The 22,969-nt window shown below is 35.2% G+C and overlaps 2 protein-coding genes across 3 annotated transcripts; one reads left to right on the top strand and one right to left on the bottom strand.

Moving 5' to 3' along the window:
• Positions 1-7,530: 7,530 nt before the first annotated feature.
• LOC311077879 (uncharacterized protein) lies at positions 7,531-10,854 on the bottom strand. 2 transcript variants are annotated; one of them, XM_084106516.1, is made up of 5 exons: positions 10,664-10,854; positions 8,434-8,558; positions 8,134-8,312; positions 7,992-8,022; positions 7,531-7,902 (listed from the first exon to the last, which is right to left on the bottom strand). In XM_084106516.1, exons 1-5 carry the CDS (start codon positions 10,717-10,719, stop codon positions 7,679-7,681), a joined length of 615 nt encoding a protein of 204 aa, XP_083962642.1. In that variant the 5' UTR covers positions 10,720-10,854; the 3' UTR covers positions 7,531-7,678. The 2 variants fall into 2 exon arrangements, with proteins under 2 accessions (XP_083962642.1, XP_083962641.1); XM_084106515.1 differs by lacking the exon at positions 10,664-10,854 and adding an exon at positions 9,911-10,128.
• A 7,759-nt stretch (positions 10,855-18,613) lies between these two features.
• LOC311077969 (putative inhibitor of apoptosis) lies at positions 18,614-22,352 on the top strand (the record flags this gene model as incomplete). The annotated part of the gene is made up of 2 exons (XM_084106616.1): positions 18,614-19,126; positions 21,223-22,352. 2 exons carry the CDS (start codon positions 18,614-18,616, stop codon positions 22,285-22,287), a joined length of 1,578 nt encoding a protein of 525 aa, XP_083962742.1. The 3' UTR covers positions 22,288-22,352.
• Between the last annotated feature and the right edge of the window lie 617 nt (positions 22,353-22,969).

Genomic DNA, 22,969 nt, shown 5'->3' with positions numbered 1-22,969 from the left:
AGTTGAGAGCATCCTGTCATACTGTCTCTGTGTGTGGTTTCCAAGCTGCACTGTGGCACAGAGGAAAAAGCTCCAGGGTGTCATAAAGGCAGCACAGAAAATCACTGGTTGCCCCCTCCCCTCTATGGAAGAACTTCACAGCTCCCGCTGCATCAAAAAGGCCAAAACCATCATACAGGACTCATCACAACCCGGTCACACACTGTTCAGACTATTGCCGTCAGGCAGGAGATATAGGTCCATGAAAACAAGAACAAATAGACTACAAAACAGCTTTTATCCAACAGCCATAAGTGCATTAAATAATGCTGCTAAATTATAGTCCCCACCACTGATCTGTGTCAAAAGGGCCATGTGCCCTGTTTTTAAATGTGGATGTCTGCATGAGTGTGTCTCCTATGTGTTTTTAGTATTAATGTAGTAGTAGTATTTTTGTATTTTTAGATGTTTGACACTTGACAAGGACTGTACTTAATTTCGTTGTACCAGTTACAATGACAAATAAATATTCTATTCTAAGCGGTGGCCTCAGGAGAAAACCCCAAATGGGAGGAAGCCATCTCACGCTAAACAGAATCTGTTTGAAGCTCTCATGTGGAGTTGTTTAATCCTCCTCTGCTGTGATCACAGATTTAATGTCTTCTTTTCTCTTCAGTTGATTTCATCTGAGGCTGTGGCTGAAATTACTATTTTTTGCCTATGATAAGGTCCAGTTCTGGTTTATTTCTTTACTCTTTGCTGACATGTGGCATTGCTATGCAGAGGTGTAAAGTCCAGGTTCAGAACGTAAAAGTCCTCCTCAGTATTTTGTTCCCATCACCTGGATTTGCTAATTCAGACAGGAGAGAGAACTAATTAGTGAAATCAGCTGACTGAGTTTATGGGTGGAATAAACATATGGCAGGACTTCTACTCATTGGGCCCTGGATTTCCCACCTCTGGAGTTGAGTAACATTCAAGCTACTTTAAGGCATGACGATTTTTTTTCCCAAGGTAAAAACTTTTAAATATGTAATTTTGGTGATCAAAGATGGGTTTTAAGGGATAAATGATTGATTACAGGGGGACTTTAACATTTTCTAGCATGATTTAGCACATTGCTAGCATGTTTTACGTGTTGCTAGCATGATTGTAAGTAGTTGATACCATATACCTCCTGTCAAAAAATGATTGATTGACAGGTGCCCCGCCCCTTCCGGTGACAGGTACCCGCCCCTTTTGGCATAGGATCAAAGGGATCAAAGAAGATGATATGAGATCAAAGGAGATCAAAGGGGTTTTGAAGTCTTTTTGACAGCTAGTTTTGATTTTTGATTGACAGGTTGACAGTTCGTTTCGGGTTTTGATGTCTTTTGAAGTCTTTTGAAGCCTTTTGATATTGACAGAAAGTGTTTTAATAATTACATCATGGCTATGACAGCTAGTTTGATGCCTTTTGATATTGACAGAAAGTGTTTTAATAATTACATCATGGCTATGACAGCTAGTTTGATGCCTTTTGATATTGACAGAAGGTTTTGAAGACACTGTGATTAAATAATTATGTCATCTAGTTTTAATTGTTTGAAGCCTTTTGAACATGACAGTTAGTGTGTGTGTGTTTTGGAAGACATAGTTATAATAATTATGTCATGACAGCTAGTTTTGGGTTTTGATGCCTTTTGAAGCCTTTTGAACATGACAGTTAGTGTGTGTTTTGGAAGTTGGTATCACAGGATCCTCCTTCCTACATATTCCTTAGCTTATCCGGGCTGTACTGTGAAAACTGATAAGGAAAAAACTGTGGAAGTTTATCTCACACAAACGTTGAAAAAGCCATTCAGTTCTTTTAAAACAATATAAATGATTATACAATAAATAAAGATCTTACTAAAACCTCACACCAAAAGTTTAAATAAAATGGTAAAAAAAAAAAAAAAAAAAAAAACAATTGCAATGAGTCTCTCAAAGCACCGTCTCAAAACATAGGGAGCGCGCGCATCTGTGTGTGTGTGTGTGTGGAGATCAGAGGAGATGTGACCATCTGTGTGTGTCATGGGATTCCCCTCTGACATCTAAAACGTGCTGTTCAGACGCTGTGATTAAACAATGTCACAAAATTACAATCAGTTAAATGTTTAGGGACTTAAACAAGTTTATGAATGGGTTCACAAAAATGTGTTAAATATAAAATCACATATTGGTTCTCCATCCCCCTCCGTCTGCTCCTCCGCATTCCAGAGCACAGTGATAGTGAGAAACAGAGATTTTATAAAATAATGTATATTTCACACAAATAATATAATATACAATAATATAAAATAACATCTTACTGAAATCAATTCTTTCAGTTTAAGATAAACAAAAGAATAAAAATCATTTTACATAAACATTCTGTTCTTTAAAAGAATATAAATGATTATAAATAAATAAATAATATAAAATAAAGATCTTACTAAAACCTCACACAAAAAGTTGAAATAAATGTAGAACTATCCAGTTTAAATAAAATGGATTCACACAAAAAAATGCAATGAGTTAAATGTTTATAGAGTTGAAGAAAAAACATAGGCCTACATGTTATGAAACAATTTGTTAAATGTTTAGAGAGTTGAAGAAAAAAACATACAGCTCATGAAACAACGCAATGTATGAAACGGGTTCACGAAAATAAAAAATCATCTTACATGTTTAGAAATCAGGGCCCTCTGGCCTCTCTTTACATCAGCGTTTGACCTGCGGAGCTTTCAAAAAGCACCAGCCAAAGGGTATGTGTGTGTGTGTGTGTGTGTGTGTGTCAGAGAGTCACACAAATTCAGTGATCAGGATATCAGGTGCTGAGTTTATTTATAAGAAGTATAATCTTAAAAGCTTAAATGATATATTTTAAAAACAAAAGACTGTTTAAATAAAATCTTTAAAGTTTGAATACATACGCATCTTCTATTCACCTTTTACAAGATTATTGTAATGATTTTGTTTAAATTGAACCTAAGGTATAATTGTTATTAAACAATGTCTGTTCAAAAACTTTAGATGGTTGAAAAACTGCACTTAGTTGTCTTAAATCTCATTTATGTGAAAAGATTCAATCAGCATTGTTTTTGTCCATGCTGGGGTTTCAATTTTTATGGTGGGGGGCTTTTCATAGCCATAATGATTTTTGTACCCTAACTGCATATTCTATCCCGTACACCTAAACACGACCATCACAGAAACCTAAATTTTCAAAAATGAAATAAATAAATAAATAATTAAATAAAATGTAAACAAAGTTTTAGCTAAATAAATATATAAATAAAAACACCTTACATTTTTAGAGAGTCACAAAAGTCATCTCATACCTGTGAAATGTTCAATAATTCCTTAAGTTGTATCTGTGAGAAAATGACCACATAGGCCTATCTTCAGAGAGAGAGCAACAATGAAAACATTTAGAAGCTGTGACCTGTAACTGTAATGTTAGTCTGCTAACGCTTTTCCAGAGCCAAAGTTTTGTTCGTACTAAATTTATTTCAAAGCATAATCGTAAATGTGATCTTTTAAAATGAAAGATTGTTTTAGTCTGAAGTGTAAAGTTCTTAACTTTCTTTCTTTAAAAAATCTTTAAAGTTTGAATACATTCATATCTTCTATTTATCTTCTTAGAAGACTTATGTATGATATAAATGATTTTGTCTAACGGTGACCATAAATTATAATTGTTGTAATGTGAGACAATGTCTGTTCAAAAACTTTAGATGGTTGAAAAACTGTATTTAGTCGTCTTAAATCAGCATTTTTTTTTTGTCCATGCTGGAGTTTAAATTTTTATGGCTTTTCATAGCCATGATGATTTTTGTACCGTAACTGCATATTCTATCCGTACACCTAAACACGACCATCACAGAAAACATGTACATTTTCAAAAATGAAATAAATAAATGGTAACACTTTACGGTAAGGGTACATGAATTATCATGAATTCATGTATAAATTCATGCATGAAATATGCATTCATTCATGCATTAATATCTCATGAATCATCAGGAACTAACATGAGTTCAACGTTTTTCATTCATGACTTCATGGATGAACAACACCTTAATTAAAACATTAACTAAGATGAGTACATCATCATGAATTATGATTTATTACGCATGATCATGATGTTTTCTTTGTTCACACAAAAAATTGGTCTTTACCACCCATTGTGGATAAAGCTATGGTTATGGTACATGAATCATCATGAATTCATGCATAAAAAAGTATTAATTCATGCATGCAAGACTACTCTTCGAATTATTAAAGGAATGTACAAAAAACCACATTATCTAATGCATGCATACAGGCTAGAACAGTATATCAATTAATGTGAGAACTTTTTTTCTGAATTATGATCTGAGTTTCCAAGCATGTTCATGTTTTCTCATAGCCTGCAGGTAAATGGACAGATCCCAAAATTGGCCAATCACAGCACATATTATACGAATTCTGTTGGCGTTCAAATACTAGTCATCATTAACTAAGCATTATTTATCAATGACTTCATCATGTGTGTGGCCCCTCAACTAAAGTGGTGACTTGGTGCTTTGAAACACTGATGAACAATGTGGCATAACTGAAATGACATGAATATGGACATTCAAGTTCAAGTCTTTACAAACAATGTACTGTGGACACAAATGGACTTTAATCTTAACTGTACTGCTTTATTCTTAAACGGTATAAACCAGTTAAAAACCATAAAGCTGTTTAAAAAAAAATGTTTCACAAACAGCTTGATCTCTTTTTGGGTAAAGAGTCACCTTTAAGCTACTGATGTGACTCCTCCATATCATGAAATTGTAAAACAGCTTTATGGTTTTGTAAAGAGTTTTCAGATATACACTTAAAATAAAGTTCATGGTGTAGGCTATGTACTGAATTCCTTCTCAGCTCTTTCCAGCTGTTGATTTAACTGGTTTATACCGTTTGGTTTCAGAATAAAGCAGTAAAGTTACATAACATTATTACGATTTTACAGCTAAAAAATGTACGTTAAACTATTTACGAATATTTCATATTATAAAGATATCTGTATAATTTCCCTTTTACCATTTTATAGATTATAAATGTAAGATCCCTTAAACCTACTCCCACACCTAAACATACCCATTTTATAGACAATATTAAAAGGATAAAACGTAATGGACAGATATGTGTAGGGAAATGGCAGTTTTATTAACAATGTAGCATTAAAAGATAGTTTGAGCAACTAATCCTACCCCTACCCCTAACCATTTCTTAAAACTACGTAACTACAATTATAAATTAAAACAACAGACAGACAATCACAATCATTTATTTATTGAGAAAATGTCAAAACCGGTACCAAAAGTCGTTCACATGACGATGTGTCGCAGTCCTCTCTGGTAGTAACGTTATATAATAGTTTTGTATGAGGTAACGTTACGGAGCAGAATTTAAGTTATTAATCCATGAAAATGTTGATTCGGTTTCGGTTCGCTGTTCGCTTCGCTCTGTGAAGGCGCGCGCGCTTCTCCATTTCAAATGTAGTACACAACTTAAACACGGCATGTCGCAATCTGTGACGAAGCATGCGAGAGCCAATGAGCGTTTGATATCACTGCCGTAAAACATGTCGTAACGCTTCGGGCGCAATTTTTTAATTTGAATTCACCACGAGCTCGGGATTTGACGTTGGTCTCTGAGAGAAATGGAGATGAAGATCACTGGATAAAGGGCTGCATTTGGATCTGTTTCTTGCAAACAACGTATGGATTATAAAGATTTGATCACATTAAGCTAATAAAATTGATTTCTTTTGTGAATTTATGTTGTGTTTTAGTGTATTATGAGTCAAAACATTAATGCCACGATTTGAATATGCATAAGTTAAATAGGAATACGCCCAAATTTGTACGTCGTTGTTTGTATAAGTTGTTTATAAGTAAATTACGTTTTTGTGCTGTCCACTGTCAGTATTATACGTTTCTGTGTGTATAAAACGTAAATAAATGTACGTATGGTAGAACTACACTTTACCTAAAAATACACACGTATTCTCATGAGATCACGTTGCAAGTTAAGATCAAAGTCCATTTGTGTCCACAGTAGGCTACATTGTTTGCAAAGGCTTGAACTTTCATGTTCATATTCATGTCATTTCACAGTTATGCCACATTGTTCATCAGTGTTTCAAAGCACCAAGTCACCACTTTAGTTGAGGGGCCACACACATGAGGAAGTCATTGATAAATAATGCTTAGTTAATGATGACTACTGTATTTGAATGCCAACAGAATTCGTATGTTATGTGCTGTGATTGGCCAATTTGGGGGTCTGTCCATTTACCTGCAGGCTATGAAGAAGACATGAACATGCTGGATAACTCAGATCATAATGAAAACACATTGTTCATCAGTGTTTCAAAGCACCAAGTCACCACTTTAGTTGAGGGGCCACACACATGATGAAGTCATTGATAAATAATGCTTAGTTAATGATGACTAGTATTTGAACGCCAACAGAATTCGTATAATATGCTGTGATTGGCCAATTTTGGGCTCTGTCCATTTACCTGCAGGCTATGTGAAAACATGAACATGCTTGGAAACTCAGATCATAATTCAGAAAAAAAGTTCTCACATTAATTGATATACTGTTCTAGCCTGTATGCATGCATTAGATAATGTGGATTTTTGTACATTCCTTTAATAATTCGAAGAGTAGTCTTGCATGCATGAATTAATACTTTTTTATGCATGAATTCATCATGATTCATGTACCATAACCATGGCTGTATCCACAATGGGTGGTAAAGACCAATTTTTTGTGTGAACAAAGAAAACATCATGATCATGCGTAATAAATCATAATTCATGATGATGTACTCATCTTAGTTAATGTTTTAATTAAGGTGTTGTTCATCCATGAAGTCATGAATGAAAAACGTTGAACTCGTGTTAGTTCCTGATGATTCATGAGATATTAATGCATTAATGAATGCATATTTCATGCATGAATTTATACATGAATTCATGATAATTCATGTACCCTTACCGTAAAGTGTTACCAAATAAATAAATAATTTAATAAAATGTAAACAAAGTTTTAGCTAAATAAATATATAAATAAAAACACCTTACATTTCCAGAGAGGTGAAGTAGTTCTTTATGCAACAATCCAAAAAGAAAATAGTTTAAGTTGTCATAATCAAAACAGCTCCAGATCCTTCAGAGATACACTACAGTGTGAACTGAAGCTTCAGGATATAGGGTAACAGACCAGATGAGTCTCGGGGGGACAATGTCACAGTAAATCTAGTCTGCGTTCCAGTGTACATCCAGAGTTTATACTAAATTCATTTAAAAGCATAACCTTAAAAGTTTAAATTAGACATTTATATATGTCAATAAAAGTTAAAGTTATTAAAATCATATCTTCTATTTATCTTTTAGAAGACTTATGTATGATGTAAATGATTTTGCTTAAATTTAACCTAAGGTATAATTGCTACTAAATAATGTCTGTTCAAAAACTTTAGATGGTTGAAAAACTGTACTTAGATCTTAGATCTTTTGTCCATACAACATGGTGTCACAATGTTTTTAAGAAATCCGAGGACTCTACGTTGCTCTTATTTAGACTAAGTTGTATCATTTGGAAAATCACCACACAATTATATTTTCATCTGTGGGTGGCTGAAGGATTTCCTTCAGGATTTTATGAGTCTCTGAGATGATGTGTTTAAATTATGTGTCGTCTCGATCTGCCAGGTCTCATGTTCTCTATTGATCGGGTCAGTCTCATCATTGATGATAAACAGTTCAGTGTAGATCTTGTTTAGAGAGACCGTCTGTGGTGCACTTCCCTCCAAAGTCCTCTCAGCGTCACGCAGCATTCTTGAATTCATCTCATTCCTTACATTCGGAAGAATTTCTAAAAATCAGGACAAAGTTGGATAGTCATATTATTAACAGGAGCATCACACTTGAGAATGCACAGTGTTCTACAACAAGAGATCTTACCTTGTTCGTTTACCAAGGTAGAGTGAGACACCTGAAAAACAAAACAAAAAATACTCATACATAAATATATATATATATATATATAACATACATAAATCATTTCTTAACTACGCAACTGTTTCTTAAATTGTCAGACACTCACCGCACTGATGCTAACATCACCATATATTGTCTTTTCTACCATGATTGGAGCAAATATTGACCCACCATTCTTCTGGTCAATTGTGAAGTTAAGCTGATTAGGGATCTGAATTAATGGCTGTCCGAACGATGTAGTATTATTATGCTGTTGATTTGTCATGTTTCCAGAATGTGCACCATCTGTTAAAAAAATTAACAATTAAATACACAACCAAAACCATGTAAACATTATAGTAAAGTTTATTGAAGATTGAGAAACATATTGAACTACTAACAAAGTAAATTATAAATCTTTTCCTATGTTTGATATTCTTTTTTCTGATTTTTTTCACTATGGACTTGATCCTTTTTAATGCTGTTTTCTCTCCATATTTATTCTGTAGTTCCTCTACTGTGTCTTCCAACCTCCCTGTTGTTCTTCTCCAGCTGTGTTAACCAAAGACAAACAGTTAGAAGAATAAAATGTATGTACAATAGCAAAAATAAAGTTGGTCATTAGTTGTTAGGGTTAGATACACCTGCAGACGCATTCATACACCTGTTCACCTGTTTTCATTTAGCATACACCAGAGTTCAAACATTCACTTTTTCAAAGGCCGAATGATTACGTGGTCAAAATTTCTCTTTTTAACATAAGAGTTAAAACATGTACACGAGTCACGACGCATTGCATTATTCACCTGACCTGCCGGTTGATGAAGTATTTATTACATCAAGAAAACATGAATACAACACACTGCACTTGGATAAATACATTTATTTATAATATTACCAGTTCCATATGATCTTTATTAAAAAATAAGACAATAAATGATTTTATTTTTTAAATTTGACTGCATTCTTGTCCATTTCTAAATGTTTACTTTTTGATTTATGAATTAAAACAGACTGATGGGAAAAAACATTATTTTGCTGTTACTTTTTTAAAATTTGTTTTATTATTATTATTCAACAATCTCTTTCTTTTTGTTATTTTTTATTAGTTGTAATTTTATATAAACATTTAACTTTTAAAATAAAGGTTTTACAACAACATCACCATCTTCTGTTATATTTGGGCCTCCATGCTCATCTATTTACAGTATATGATATTGGTGAAGGGGGTCCACATGAATATTTTTCAGGGGACCCCGAATTCTCTAGCTACGGCCCTGTTCACAGGAGCCGCTGAGAGCGAGTTCCAGCTGATAATGGTCATAAAGTGTGAGATAAGGTGCAAGTAGCTAAACTAAACATTTCATATTTGACAGCTGTTTTGAGAAATGTTAAACAACAACAAAAATAATCAGGCAAACTAATCAACTTTTTTCTAATTTCACCATTTTGAACTTAAAATAGGCCTATATAATACATGTGATTTAATGTGAGAGGAGAAGAAACAAATAACAGTAATTTTCATCATATTAGGCATAAGATTAATAATGAATGTGTACATATTGTGAATTAATTTAATAAACATTTATCTAACATCCATAGCCTTCAGTAAATTAAGGCTAGACAAGAACAACAAAGTTCCTTTTTAACTCTGCCCCCTGCTCTAGTTAGAACTTTGGAGCGCTTAAAAGTGTGGGGCTCAAAAATAAGTGTCATTTGGAACTCTTTTATCAAAAAATATGTTGATAATGATTAGTTATGCCAAATGATAGTTTGGCATGCATGGGATTGTGTGTCCATATGCTAGTGAGAGAGAAATACATTCTACAATGATATAAAATATATCTTCATTAAATGCCGATTTTGTCTATTCTTTAATCCACACATAAAATAGGTTTTTATACCTGCTCAAGTACTTTTTGATGAGTTTCTTCTGTATTAACGGGTTGCAACATCTCAGGAATCCTCTCACACTGCTCGTGTTCACGTGCTCCATCGCTGCACTTGTGTGTATGACTCGAATGATTCAAACTTCCATAAAGCCAGGGTTGCCAGGTCCCAGAAATATTTCCAGCCCAATGACAACTCAAAACCCGCCCAAATGGAATGAAAACTAGCCCAATTTTCCCATGTCCAATCAGATTAGACAACGGCTGGATTATTAACTTACGTCTTCAGCATCTGATGATTATAGATATTATCTGATATTATAGTTAATTTATTCCTTTATGGTTCAGCATTTAATATCAAATTAGAGGTTATGGTTTTATTGTTTTACACTTTTCAAGCGATTTCTGTTTGCTTTAAACAAGCGACTTTTTATTTTAATTTGTAGACTTGATAGAGTATTTTATATTTTGGAGGCTTTTTTGTTAAAGACCCTATCCTTAAAGGTATGCTGTGTAGGAATTTCTCCCATCTAGCGGTGAAATTCTATTTTGCATTTAAACGAATAGTGCTCTCTAGCGCCTCGCTTTTTCAAATGCGTGTTGCAACTGCGGTAGCCGTTATGTGTCAAGAATCTATGACAACATGTCTTCCAATAGCACTTCATCGAGTTTACCTGTACATGTTTTACTGTTATGCTGCCTATATAATGATTTACACAAACAAGCAATGAAAAAAAGCTTGTAATTTAGACCCTAACTTTGACTTACCTGTCGAGAAGAAAGTAGGCACCTTCAGCGTCCTTTTCAAAGTCTTTCTCCTTCATTAGCTCTTTCCACCTGGGAAAAGCTATCCCGATATTTATTTACATCCCGATAAATTAAATTTTTGCTTTTTGGCGATGAGGATTCCTTCTCCTGCATAACTATGATCCAGCATTATATTGTCCGGTGCAGTGCAGCCTTTTCAAATTTGCCCGGGAGTATCAACACTTCCCATATGGTCTAGCGGTTAGGATTCCTGGTTTTCACCCAGGCTGCCCGGGTTCGACTCCCGGTATGGGAAGACAATTTATTTTATATTGCCAACAAAATTCAAGTTATTCAAGTTCATCAATAATCATTTTTAGTTATTCATAGTCTTAGAGGCTTACACGAACTGCAGAAACAAGCAGAAGATATGTAAAAACTCATAAATGCTGATTCAGTACTGAATCATTTTCACAAATACAATTATATTGAATTCAGAAAATTTCACTATGGAATATTTACTTTATCATAATTTCAATTTAGTATGTCATCATTTAAACTTTTCATCTCATAATTATGACGCATAGTCATAATTTTAATTTAAACTTTTTAAGTCATAATTTTGACTTTTTGACATAATTATTACTTAATTCAGAATTACAATTTTTGTCAATTACGCCTTTTTGATGTAATACTAAAAACAATTTTAAGTCATAATTTGGTAACACTATTTTGATGGTTCTTTTGAACGAGCTGTTGACTATAGTGTTGCACCTGCATCTCCACTTACTCGCTTGTGAGAGTCAGAGTGTGTAAAGTAAACTCTCATTAGTGTTAGTAGAGTATTAATGGACTGGTAGGGTTATGGTTAGAATAAGTTGAGATATAGTTGAGTTACTTATAATCAGTAGAATACCTGTTGGGGAGCATCACAATAAAGAGTTAGCAGATATCTATTTTTATCAGTTGTTTAAATGATAAAATACCATTTCTTCAACCGAGTGAATCTAGGCCTTCAGAAGTCATAACTTCAGGGGTCAACGGTTTAGGTCAGTTGGCGAAAACCCTACATGTGTAAGGTAGTTTTCCAGATTTGCCCCCATAATCAAATACGGTATTACGCTTTTCAAAGGATAATCTAGCTTTAAAGTTAGAATAAAAAGTTAAAAAACAAACATATCTTCATACCTGTTGTATGAACACAAGGTTATTTTTGTTTTATAAATGTATTTGCTTATTTCTACAAATATCAACCTGATAAATATGGACTACCCAATACGTCTGACACAACATTTTTAAGAAAAAAACAGTGCTTTAAAATACAACTAAACCATGATAACAGATGATTTTTTTGACAGTCCTACTGTTTTTGACAGTCCTACATAAATGCATGTTGATTGCTGAGTTTCAGGCATAGTGCAATGTTTGAGAAATCTAATATCGGTGTAATCTTTGCGAGGTCTCACTCACAACGCACAACTTTGTGTTGGGTGATATATGTCTATGAAACATCGGTGTGAAAGATGAGTATTGCTGTTTTTTCTGTTACATATTACACTTCAAACTCGTCTAACTATTACACTTATTTTGTTATTATTACACAGTTATTTTGTTTGTGTGTTTGTGTGCGTTTGTGTGTCGCTAAACAACAGTTAAGCTAATGAATTACAGTTGATACGTGGTATTTTTACGTGAAAGGAGGGTTGATTCATTTTTTATTCTGTCCACACCAATACTTTGAGTTTTAGGCATCTGTCTTTTAGGCTCGATCCAGAAAACAGACGTTGTGTTTTATGTCTCAATAATTGTTCTTCTTTCTATGATAATGCCGAATGTTTTAACATATCGTAAATTTCAATGGTTAGATAAATCACCTAACTATTATATCTAACAATCAAAAGTTATATGTGAAACAAGCTCAGTCGCATTAGAGTTGGATTCTTGTTTATATTCAACATTGTTATTGAAGCGCATGTTTAACAGCGCTATTGCTCTCGGCCTCATCAAAGTTTTCACCGGAGCATACCGACCCTGAAACAAGACCAAATATTAGCATGTAACATTTGTTTGCATTTCTTCTGAAACACCCTGTTTTGAAATTGTTTAGCAATTTTTAACATCACTAGCGTAACACTTATCGTATTGCCGGGTGTGATTGTAATGTTTTCTTTACACTTTCCCCCGGATATCTGTTTCCTACAGTTAGCTGTAATGTTAGTGAACTCTAGGTCTTCTCTTTGTTCATATACGACAGTATTCGCATGAATTGGTTTGATTTGATAAAATGATGGTTTAAACCATCATCTTCACGTGAGACATTTACATTGTATTATTATACCGTCCTAGTTTTTTAAATAGCGCTAAAATGTATATTTAATATTTTAACCCTTACTGCGGATATAGAATACCACACAAGGATCTCTGTTCTCTGGTTCTATGTTTTAAAAAATACCGCGAAACAAAGACAAGGACCCTCAAAATCTGTGCATACAACAAAACACACATGTAGGTGTACGATTATTTATCAGAAAATTACTTTTGTTTGAAGAAAAACTTAAATCAGCTGGTGCTTGATAACTATTGAAGTTATTAACCCTCTGAGGTCTGAGCTGTTTTCTGGGCCCTGGAGGTGTTCTGACATGCTCTGACATTTCTGGTTATTTCTGTTACTTGTGACATTTTCATGGCTAAAGTCTAATTACACTGTATTCAGCACAAACTCTGCTACAATAATATATCAACAGCATGTATGTAAAAGTTTGTAGTTTTGAGATAATGACATTTATGCGTGGTTTGTGAAAATACAAAAAAAAAATCTCACTGAAATAAGGCTATGAAACCCATACTGATTATTTCTTCACAAGACTTTTGAAAATTGTATCACGTAGCCTAGAATATTTGCTCTAAAACTATGTGAAAATCACCCTGATTGCTCATTCAGATAAGACAATATATTGATTTAAAAATTTTACGACGTGTTTTGTGTGAAAAAGCCTTATGCGAGAGGTCATTAATATGTAAGCTTTTCTCACCTGAGAAAGACAAAGACCCTCCCCTAACGGCCCTATTAGGAGCTATCAGGCCCTGTCATTCTGAGCAACCTTGCACAATACTGTAAATGAGGAGATTTAAAAAAAGAATGGCTTTTAAATTGTTTGGATTTATTTACAACACAACATAGTCCAAAGATACACACAACAAATGCCAAAAAAGCACTTATTGAAAACAATGATCCAAAGACAGAGACCTTTGTGCCATTCCTAAAAACATTGTACATACCCCAGCCAGCAGAGCCATGTGGGGCCCAAATGGGTTTGACCTGGGCTATCTAACTGGGACCCAGCCAGTTTTGCACCCAGTTTCCATGTAGGCCCCACATGGATTTGCCCAGATGAAATGAACACTGCTTAGTGTGCACACTACAGGCTGTTTAATGTAACACTTAATCAGTGTTGGAGGTAATGAGATAATTAAGTGATTGAATAATGATTTTGTATTAGTGAAGAACACCTGCTGTTAACAAGCATAATCACTGAAGGAAAGAGAAACACAAGAACTACTTCCAGCCACAGCCTTGGATGAAATCAACTGAAGATAAAATACATTAAATCTCTCAAGATCTCATTAAACAACTCCACAAACAGCATTACCAGCTTCACTTATTACAAACCAGACTGACTTTATTTATGTCAGACATCTACAGAAAAGAATTAAGAAGAGGTTTAGATGTTGATTACTTATTTGAAAGTAATAGTTTGATTTGATGTTACCATTGTGGCGATCAGTGTGTGCTTTAGTCAGGCTCTTGACTTTTTAACATTTGTTTTTCTCAGGCAGCTGTGTCTGTTTGTTATGATGAGAACAGCAAGAGAAAATATAATCAGATGCTGTAAGCTGATTGATGATAAGAATATAATCATCATATATTGGCTTATCTCATTGATATTATGTGGGAGGTTTATATGGGTAGTATGTTATTAATTCTGTTTTATTGTTGTGATTCTACAGCAAGAAAATAATAGAATTTAATCAGAACATCAAACGATTTTTAACACACCATTTACATATTTTGGGCTCCTGTTAGTTTTACTTGCACACAGACATCAAGAATCAGCATATGAATCTCAACAATGGTGACATGCTTCATAGTGCAATGCATTCTGAGTGCATCATACGAAACTTATCCATGGCTCCCAGAATGCATTGCACCATTGAAGCATGTCACCATTGTTGAGATTCATATGCTGATTCTTGATGCCTGTGTGCGAGTAAAACTCACAGGAGCCCATAATATGTAAATGGTGTGTTAAAAATCGTTTGATGTTCTGATTAAATTATATTATTTCCTTGCTGTAGAATCACAACAATAAAACAGAATTAATAACATAGTACCCGTATAAACCTCCCACATAATATCAATGAGTTAAGCCAATATATGATGATTATATTCTTATCATCAATCAGCTTACAGCATCTGATTATATTTTCTCTTGCTGTTCTCATCATAACAAACAGACACAGCTGCCTGAGAAAAACAAATGTTAAAAAGTCAAGAGCCTGACTAAAGCACACACTGATCGCCACAATGGTAACATCAAATCAAACTATTACGTTCAAATAAGTAATCAACATCTAAACCTCTTCTTAATTCTTAATACGAACTTCTGTAGATGTCTGACAGAAATAAAGTCAGTCTGGTTAGTAATAAGTGAAGCTGGTAATGCTGTTTGTGGAGTTGTTTAATGAGATCTTGAGAGATTTAATGTATTTTATCTTCAGTTGATTTCATCCAAGGCTGTGGCTGGAAGTAGTTCTTGTGTTTCTCTTTCCTTCAGTGATTATGCTTGTTAACAGCAGGTGTTCTTCACTAATACAAAATCATTATTCAATCACTTAATTATCTCATTACCTCCAACACTGATTAAGTGTTACATTAAACAGCCTGTAGTGTGCACACTAAGCAGTGTTCATTTCATCTGGGCAAATCCATGTGGGGCCTACATGGAAACTGGGTGCAAAACTGGCTGGGTCCCAGTTAGATAGCCCAGGTCAAACCCATTTGGGCCCCACATGGCTCTGCTGGCTGGGACCTTTCATTTCCAAGGTGTTTGATTTTCACTTTACCATGTTCATGTTCACTGAAGTCCTCAGTGGCATCTGGGCCCTGAAAAAAAAAAGTGAACATACTGATATCAAGAGAAAGGCCTGCACGATTTTGGGAATAAATTTTAGATTTTTAAAATTCACAGAATACACACACACACACACACACAAATGTTTCCAACAATATATAATATAATGAACAGTGAACACCAGGTTTGTTGTGCCTTGTAGGCATAAGCTATGCGCAGTGCTGGATAAAATATGATACATTCAAACGTGATCACGATCCAAAATATGATACATTCAAACGCGATCGCGCTGCAAAATATGATACATTCAAATGCGATCGCGCTGCAAAATATGATACATTCAAACGCGATCACGATCCAAAATATGATACATTCAAATGTGATCACGATCCAAAATATGATACATTCAAACGCGATCGCGCTCAAATATAAAACATTATGGTTACCATATACATATCTACGTTTGAGCAGATATCCACAAACACAGTAACAGTAAACACGGGTCTAAATATTATAATATTCACCATATATCTAGCAACAGTTCAACTGCAATGTGAAATTTATGCAACAATAGCAAACTAATATGTAAGTATATAATTTCTTACCTTATCTTTCTTGTCTTCAAATCGGGTTCTTCTTCTTCTGATGTAAATCCAATGTAAGCTCAGGCACGTCTTTCAAACTCGACGAAAAGTGAAGTGAAGTGTTTTGTTGTTGAGGTAATGAGCGCGATCGCGTTCCATGTGGAGATTTGCATGTGAATATCTTTTGCGCGAGTGGGCGTGGTAAATTAAAAAATAATTAGGAAGCGTTTGAGAAGCTGGACATCTTGTTGGTTTTATACAAATTACTTAAACAGAGAATATTTGTTTTCGTTTTGAATCCGATCATTTAAAAGTACACACTTAAATGTTTATAAAGGTGTATGGCTCATAAATGTGTGACAAGTATTCGCTGAGTTTTGTTTCAGTTTATAGACGTGCTCAAGAAAAAAAAGTTCACCGCGACGGAGAGGCAGAACGCACACCCTGTCTATTTTCTTTATTTTACAAAAGCACAATGTTTTGATTTGATTGTAAGTGGACACATACAAAAGTAGAAATATCACAGATTCTTTTTTTATATTTCTTTTTTCTGTATGACCATAAATGACGAAGAAATTTAAGTTTATAGTGCTACAATGTGGAGAAAATCCAACAAAACGCGCCCGCGCGTTTGTCGACCTCAGAGGGTTAAACACGGTAATGATGTGTTTAATGCGATATTGATTTTAATTTTAACTCAATGCGCTAAAGGTCTATGAACTTTAACATCTTAATAGTTAACTTAAAGCATGCGCAAAATGAAATAGATCCTTACTACTTTCTAAATGTTTGTTACAGAACTTATGGCGAACAATTCACCCATGCATATGTTTAATCAGATTTTGTAACTGGATTGAGTAAAAATAATAAACTTCTCTCTGGTGGCATAACTTCTCCATGACACTACTTCTGTTGCATCGTGACTATAATTTACATAGTTATTTATGGCTTTCCTGATGACGACACCCCTATACAACCCCTCCAGTGGGGCGAGGGGCGGACCCCAATCGCCATCCTGATAAATATTTCAGGACATCGCATGCTCTAGCTCTACTTCTAGCTCTACTAGCCTCAGACTGCTGTGCTACTGCATCATCTTATTGATCAAAAGTTGAAGGACTGTCAAAGCCCGCTTCAACATTTGCCTGATGAAAACTACGCTCCTGACCCAAAAACACAAACTTCCGAGCATTAACGCACAAACCCTGGACGACTGTGCCGCAAGGACTCACTCAGGCGATTCCAGGAACGAAAAGCATCTTTCATCATCGAATAGTGGACTATTCGAAAAGTTGAAAAAATGGCGACGCAAAACCTGATGGAGAACAAGTATCATCCAGCATGTGAGTGCGCCACGGGCAAAGAGTGTCCTTTAAGAGCTACGCTAGACTCTATGTTTAAAGATCATTTTAGAGGCCAGATGGTTGGCTTGATGCACAGGATCATCGATGCTGCGTGTGGTATGAAAAACGATTGTGCACAGGATACCAAACGTGTGACAAATCTCAAAAATGAAATGGATGTCATAAGAGGCCTGACAAAGTCATGGACTGATGTAACGGCCATGTTTTTTAACGGCAAAGAGCCGAACGGCGTAATCCTCAGAAAAGTTCTGGATGTGCTGTGTGCATGTTGTGATGAATTTGAAATCACCGAGATACTCGCTATTTGTACTTTTGTAACGGATCTCTGTGTGTCACTGGTGTCAAAAAATGCAAAAACAGACGTTGGTGAATTAGTTGAAAGTCTGGTCAACTACATCCTAGAGCAAGACATGATAGCCTGCAGAGATTTTCTATTCTGGTTAGACCATCTGTAAATGTTTTCTGTCATTATTGTTTTACTTTATGTACTGCCGATCTATCATTTTCTTCACTACTTCAATGTATGAAAGTATAATGTTGAAATAAAAATTTCTGAATGAAAAAAATGTCTGAGCTCATAATAATAGTATTATAATAGTATACATAATAATAATATTTAAAATAATTAAAAATACTATATGATTTAAAAGATTAAATATTTCAATATTTCAATATTTGATTTCTGCATTTAAATGACTGTATTCCTGAGGTGGCAACCATTTCCAAGATGTGAATACCTGAAATTGTGTGGTGATTTTTCAATTTTTGAAATTGTGATGTTGAACAAAATTTGATTTTGTTCTTAGCATCGGTTCCTGCATCATAGAGGGTATTTAATAAGATTAATAAGATTATGTGTTCTGTCATGGACGACTAGACACTAGTCATGGGATGTCCAGCAGAGAGAAGGGCTTGAGTGGACACGCCCTGTGGTCACATTTTTACCCGCCACCGCAAACCTCCTGTCGTCCTCTCACTCTGCCTTTTCCCCCGCTTCGCAACGTAGCCATCCTACAGCTTTCCGCCCCTGCGACAGCCGTAACATCGACCACCACGGCATCCATTTCAGGCCAAATGGAGGAGCAGGTGGGTTACTTAAACACAGCATTCAGCAACCTGGCCCTCTCCAGTCCTATGTCTCACCAGCGACCTCCGACTTGTCACAATCCTGGCATGCGTCGGGAACTGGAACGCCTTGACACCTTTCAGAATTGGACTCTTGCTACATTAACTCCAGCCGAGCTTGCCAAAAGCGGTTTCTACTACCTTGGCCAGGGCGACAGAGTGGCTTGCTTCAGTTGTGGAGGCCAGCTTAGCAACTGGGAACCGGGAGATCGGGCAGTATCAGAGCACCAGAGGCATTACCCCAACTGTCGCTTCGTTCGAGGTGACCGTGCAGATAATGTACACTGTTAGACCTTACCGGTTTTTTTTACAGTAAAATACTGGCAACACTGTTGCCAGTAAAATACTGTTAATTGTACAGTTCTTTACTGTAATCTAGTTTGTTTCTGTAAAAATGCACTAAATTATAGTTAACTAATTACACTTGCAGAAACCGACTGCCTTAAATTGACCAACTGTCATTTAAATGTATTAACTAAAATGTATAATGCATTAATAATGTGAGTAAAGTATTACTGTGAACTTCTTTTATTTGAGACCACTAAAAAACTATTGTACATAAAAAGATTTCCACTGGATCAGCAACTACACAGTCACCGCCTGTTAAATAAGGCAACATGCAGCATATCATCAATGTTTGTAGATCTTCTCCTGGACTGAAGCACAGGCTCTACTCTTCTGCACAATGGTGACCCAAAAAAATAATTTTACAGTAAACTACTGGCAACAGTGTTGCCAGTATAAACCTGTTTTATAACTTACAGTTTATTACTGTTAAAATACATTTTGTGGGTGTGTCTTTTTTATCTTACACAGTTAACCCTTTCAACCCCTCAGGGAAATCCACACTACGAGTAAAAAGTAACGATGCAGTGAGATAATTAAGGGAATATGTAAGTGATTGTAAGCAGAATCACTGAAGAAAAGAGAAACACAAGAACAGAAAATAGAGAAACACAATAACTACGACTGACTTCCAGCCATTACACATTATTACACTTATTATTAACCAGTATGACTTTATTTCTGTCATACATCTACAGAAGTTGTTATTGAGATGTTTAATTGAAAATGTTTGGTTTGAAGTTACCATTATAGAGATCAGTGCTTGCTTTAGTTGGGATGCTGATGCTAAAACATTAGTTTTTCTTTTGCTGCTTGAGCTGTGTTTTTGCAAGTCACACTTGCGCACACACAGTTTATGAATGACTGCAGTTATAATGATTATGATGACAAAATCATCATATTGCCTGTTCATTCACTAAGGAATTCATTCTCACTTATTCAGAGTTTAATCCTCAATCAAAAGTGTTACATTACCACCACTGTGAAAACGCAGCAATAAGATACAATGACTCTTTTTTTTTAACACATGATGCATAACCAGAGAAACAGAGCTACACTGTGTTTTAGAAACACCGAGATATCACAATTTAGCACATGAATCTCAACAATGGTGGCAATATTTCTTTTTTATTATCATTATTATTCATGCAGCAGTGCATGCTGGGAGTTTTATATTATCCTGGAACCCAGCATGCATTGCGACATGAAACTTTTCACCATTGTTGAGATTCATATGCTGATTGTTGATGTCTGTGTGGGTCTGAGTCAAGCAGGAGTAAAATAAAATTGAATGCACTATATGATTACAATATTCTTCAGAAGACCTGATTACAGAAATATTGATTTCATTTAGTAGATTCACAGATATATGCTAAACATGAGATAACTATAATTTCAATGACTATATATAGGAAAAATCTGAAAATCAGGCATGTCCAGGATGATTGTGACATCATCACAAAAAAATAAAAACACCTGATCATCTTCCTCTTGACTCTTTCTTACCATAACAAATGTGTTTTATAAACTCACCGTTACAGCAGTCAGAGAGAGATGAAAGGTAAGAAGTCCAGGGACAAGAGACCAACTAAAGCAAATACTGATCTCCATCATGGTGACAACAAATTTTATTAATAACTAAATCTCTGTTAATTCTCAACAAGAGCTTTTGTACATGTATGAAAGAAATAATCGTAAACTGGTTTGTAAACTGGTTTCACACTCAGTGTTGCTGGAAGTCAGTTGTAGTTCTTGTGTTTCTCTTTTTTCTGTTCTTGTTTCTCTGTCCTTCAGTGATTCTGCTTATCAGGTGTTCATCAGTGTCTCAATTCACTCACTTCTTTTCATTCAAGTGGACTATATTAGTGAACTAATGTAGGGAATAGTGAATGAGGGTATAGGGTGTGATTGGGAAAACAGCCTCTGAGTGTCGATTTTGAGCACTGTTAATTCACAGTATATTCCTGTAGGCTACTTTTGTTTTCTACGGTATATTACTGTTTAAATGGAAAATGGTATAATATTGTCAGAATTTTACAGCAAGGGTTAACAGTGTACCTTTATCTGGTGGCGGCCTTTCCAATGGATCAGCAATGCAACAGTGTGAAGAAAGGTTGCTCACATTTGTCAACTGGCCCTCAAGAATAACTGTTCGACCAGACCAATTGGCTAAGGCTGGTTTTTACTATGTTGGTCGTAATGATGACGTGAAGTGCTTTTGTTGTGATGGTGGACTCAGATGTTGGGAGTCTGGTGATGATCCATGGAGAGAACATGCTAAGTGGTTTCCAAGATGTAAATACCTGTTGCAAGAAAAGGGCCAAGAGTTTGTTCATCAGATTCAAGCAAGATTTCCAAGACTATTTGAACAGCTATTGACTAATGGAGACAGCGACTCAAGAGAATTTGTTGATCCACCTGTTGTACACCTGGGTCCTGGAGAAGACCGTTCAGAAGATGCAGTGATGATGAACAATCCTGTGGTGAAGCAAACCGTTCAAAGCAAAATCCTCGCAAGTGGAGAAAATTACGAAACCGTTCAAGAGTTGGTGTCTGATTTACTAAGTGCAGAAGATGAGAAGAGAGAGGAGGAGCGAGAAAGTAAGTTTCTTACTTTTCTTAAGAAACATCATCTTGCCATGTCACAGCAACTAAAAAGTGTGCAGAGCTTAATGGACCATCTTCTAGAGGAGAACGTCATCTCGCAGAAAGAGTATGGCATTATTCGTAACTGCACTACAGTCAAGCAGCAGACAGGGCAGCTCATTGAGTTAGTCCTGTCGAAAGGAAATGCAGCAGCAGAAGTCTTCTGCAACTGGATCAAGAAGAATGATGTCTGCCTGCTGAGAGAACTGATGGCCCAGACCAATGAAGCTGCATCACTGAGTCAAGATCTTTCAGACTTGCCTATGGAGGAACAGTTAAGAAGACTTCAAGAGGAGCGCACATGCAAAGATTGCATGGATAAGGAAGTGAACATTGTCTTCATCCCCTGTGGTCACCTAGTTGTGTGCAAAGAATGTGCATCTTCTCTGCGCAAGTGCCCCATATGTAGAGGCTTGGTCAAAGGCGCTGTCCGTACTTTCCTATCATAAAGTTTTCCTATCATTTGGATTTGCAAATTTACATTTAACTTGATGAATAAAAACAATGTAACCAAAAAAAAAAAAGATACAACTTAGTCTAAATAAGAGCAACGTAGAGTCCTCGGATTTCTTAAAAACATTGTGACACCATGTTGTATGGACAAAAGATCTAAGATCTAAGACGCCTAAGTACAGTTTTTCAACCATCTAAAGTTTTTGAACAGACATTATTTAGTAGCAATTATACCTTAGGTTAAATTTAAGCAAAATCATTTACATCATACATAAGTCTTCTAAAAGATAAATAGAAGATATGATTTTAATAACTTTAACTTTTATTGACATATATAAATGTCTAATTTAAACTTTTAAGGTTATGCTTTTAAATGAATTTAGTATAAACTCTGGATGTACACTGGAACGCAGACTAGATTTACTGTGACATTGTCCCCCCGAGACTCATCTGGTCTGTTACCCTATATCCTGAAGCTTCAGTTCACACTGTAGTGTATCTCTGAAGGATCTGGAGCTGTTTTGATTATGACAACTTAAACTATTTTCTTTTTGGATTGTTGCATAAAGAACTACTTCACCTCTCTGGAAATGTAAGGTGTTTTTATTTATATATTTATTTAGCTAAAACTTTGTTTACATTTTATTAAATTATTTATTTATTTATTTCATTTTTGAA

Source organism: Abramis brama (genome assembly GCF_963993115.1).
Source record: "Abramis brama genome assembly, chromosome: 2".
In the NCBI taxonomy this organism is placed as follows: Eukaryota; Metazoa; Chordata; class Actinopteri; order Cypriniformes; family Leuciscidae; genus Abramis; species Abramis brama.
This window is presented reverse-complemented; position numbering and strand designations above follow the sequence as displayed.

Bases quoted from the DNA above. Each gene is read 5' to 3' on its own strand.
- LOC311077879 (XM_084106515.1), bottom strand. From the start codon at position 10,002: ATGGAGCACGTGAACACGAGCAGTGTGAGAGGATTCCTGAGATGTTGC. The intron at 8,023-8,133 runs GTGAGTGTCTGA...TTTGTTTTTCAG, and splicing joins GTGATGTTAGCATCAGTGCG to GTGTCTCACTCTACCTTGGT. The intron at 7,903-7,991 runs GTAAGATCTCTT...CCTGATTTTTAG, and splicing joins TACCTTGGTAAACGAACAAG to AAATTCTTCCGAATGTAAGG.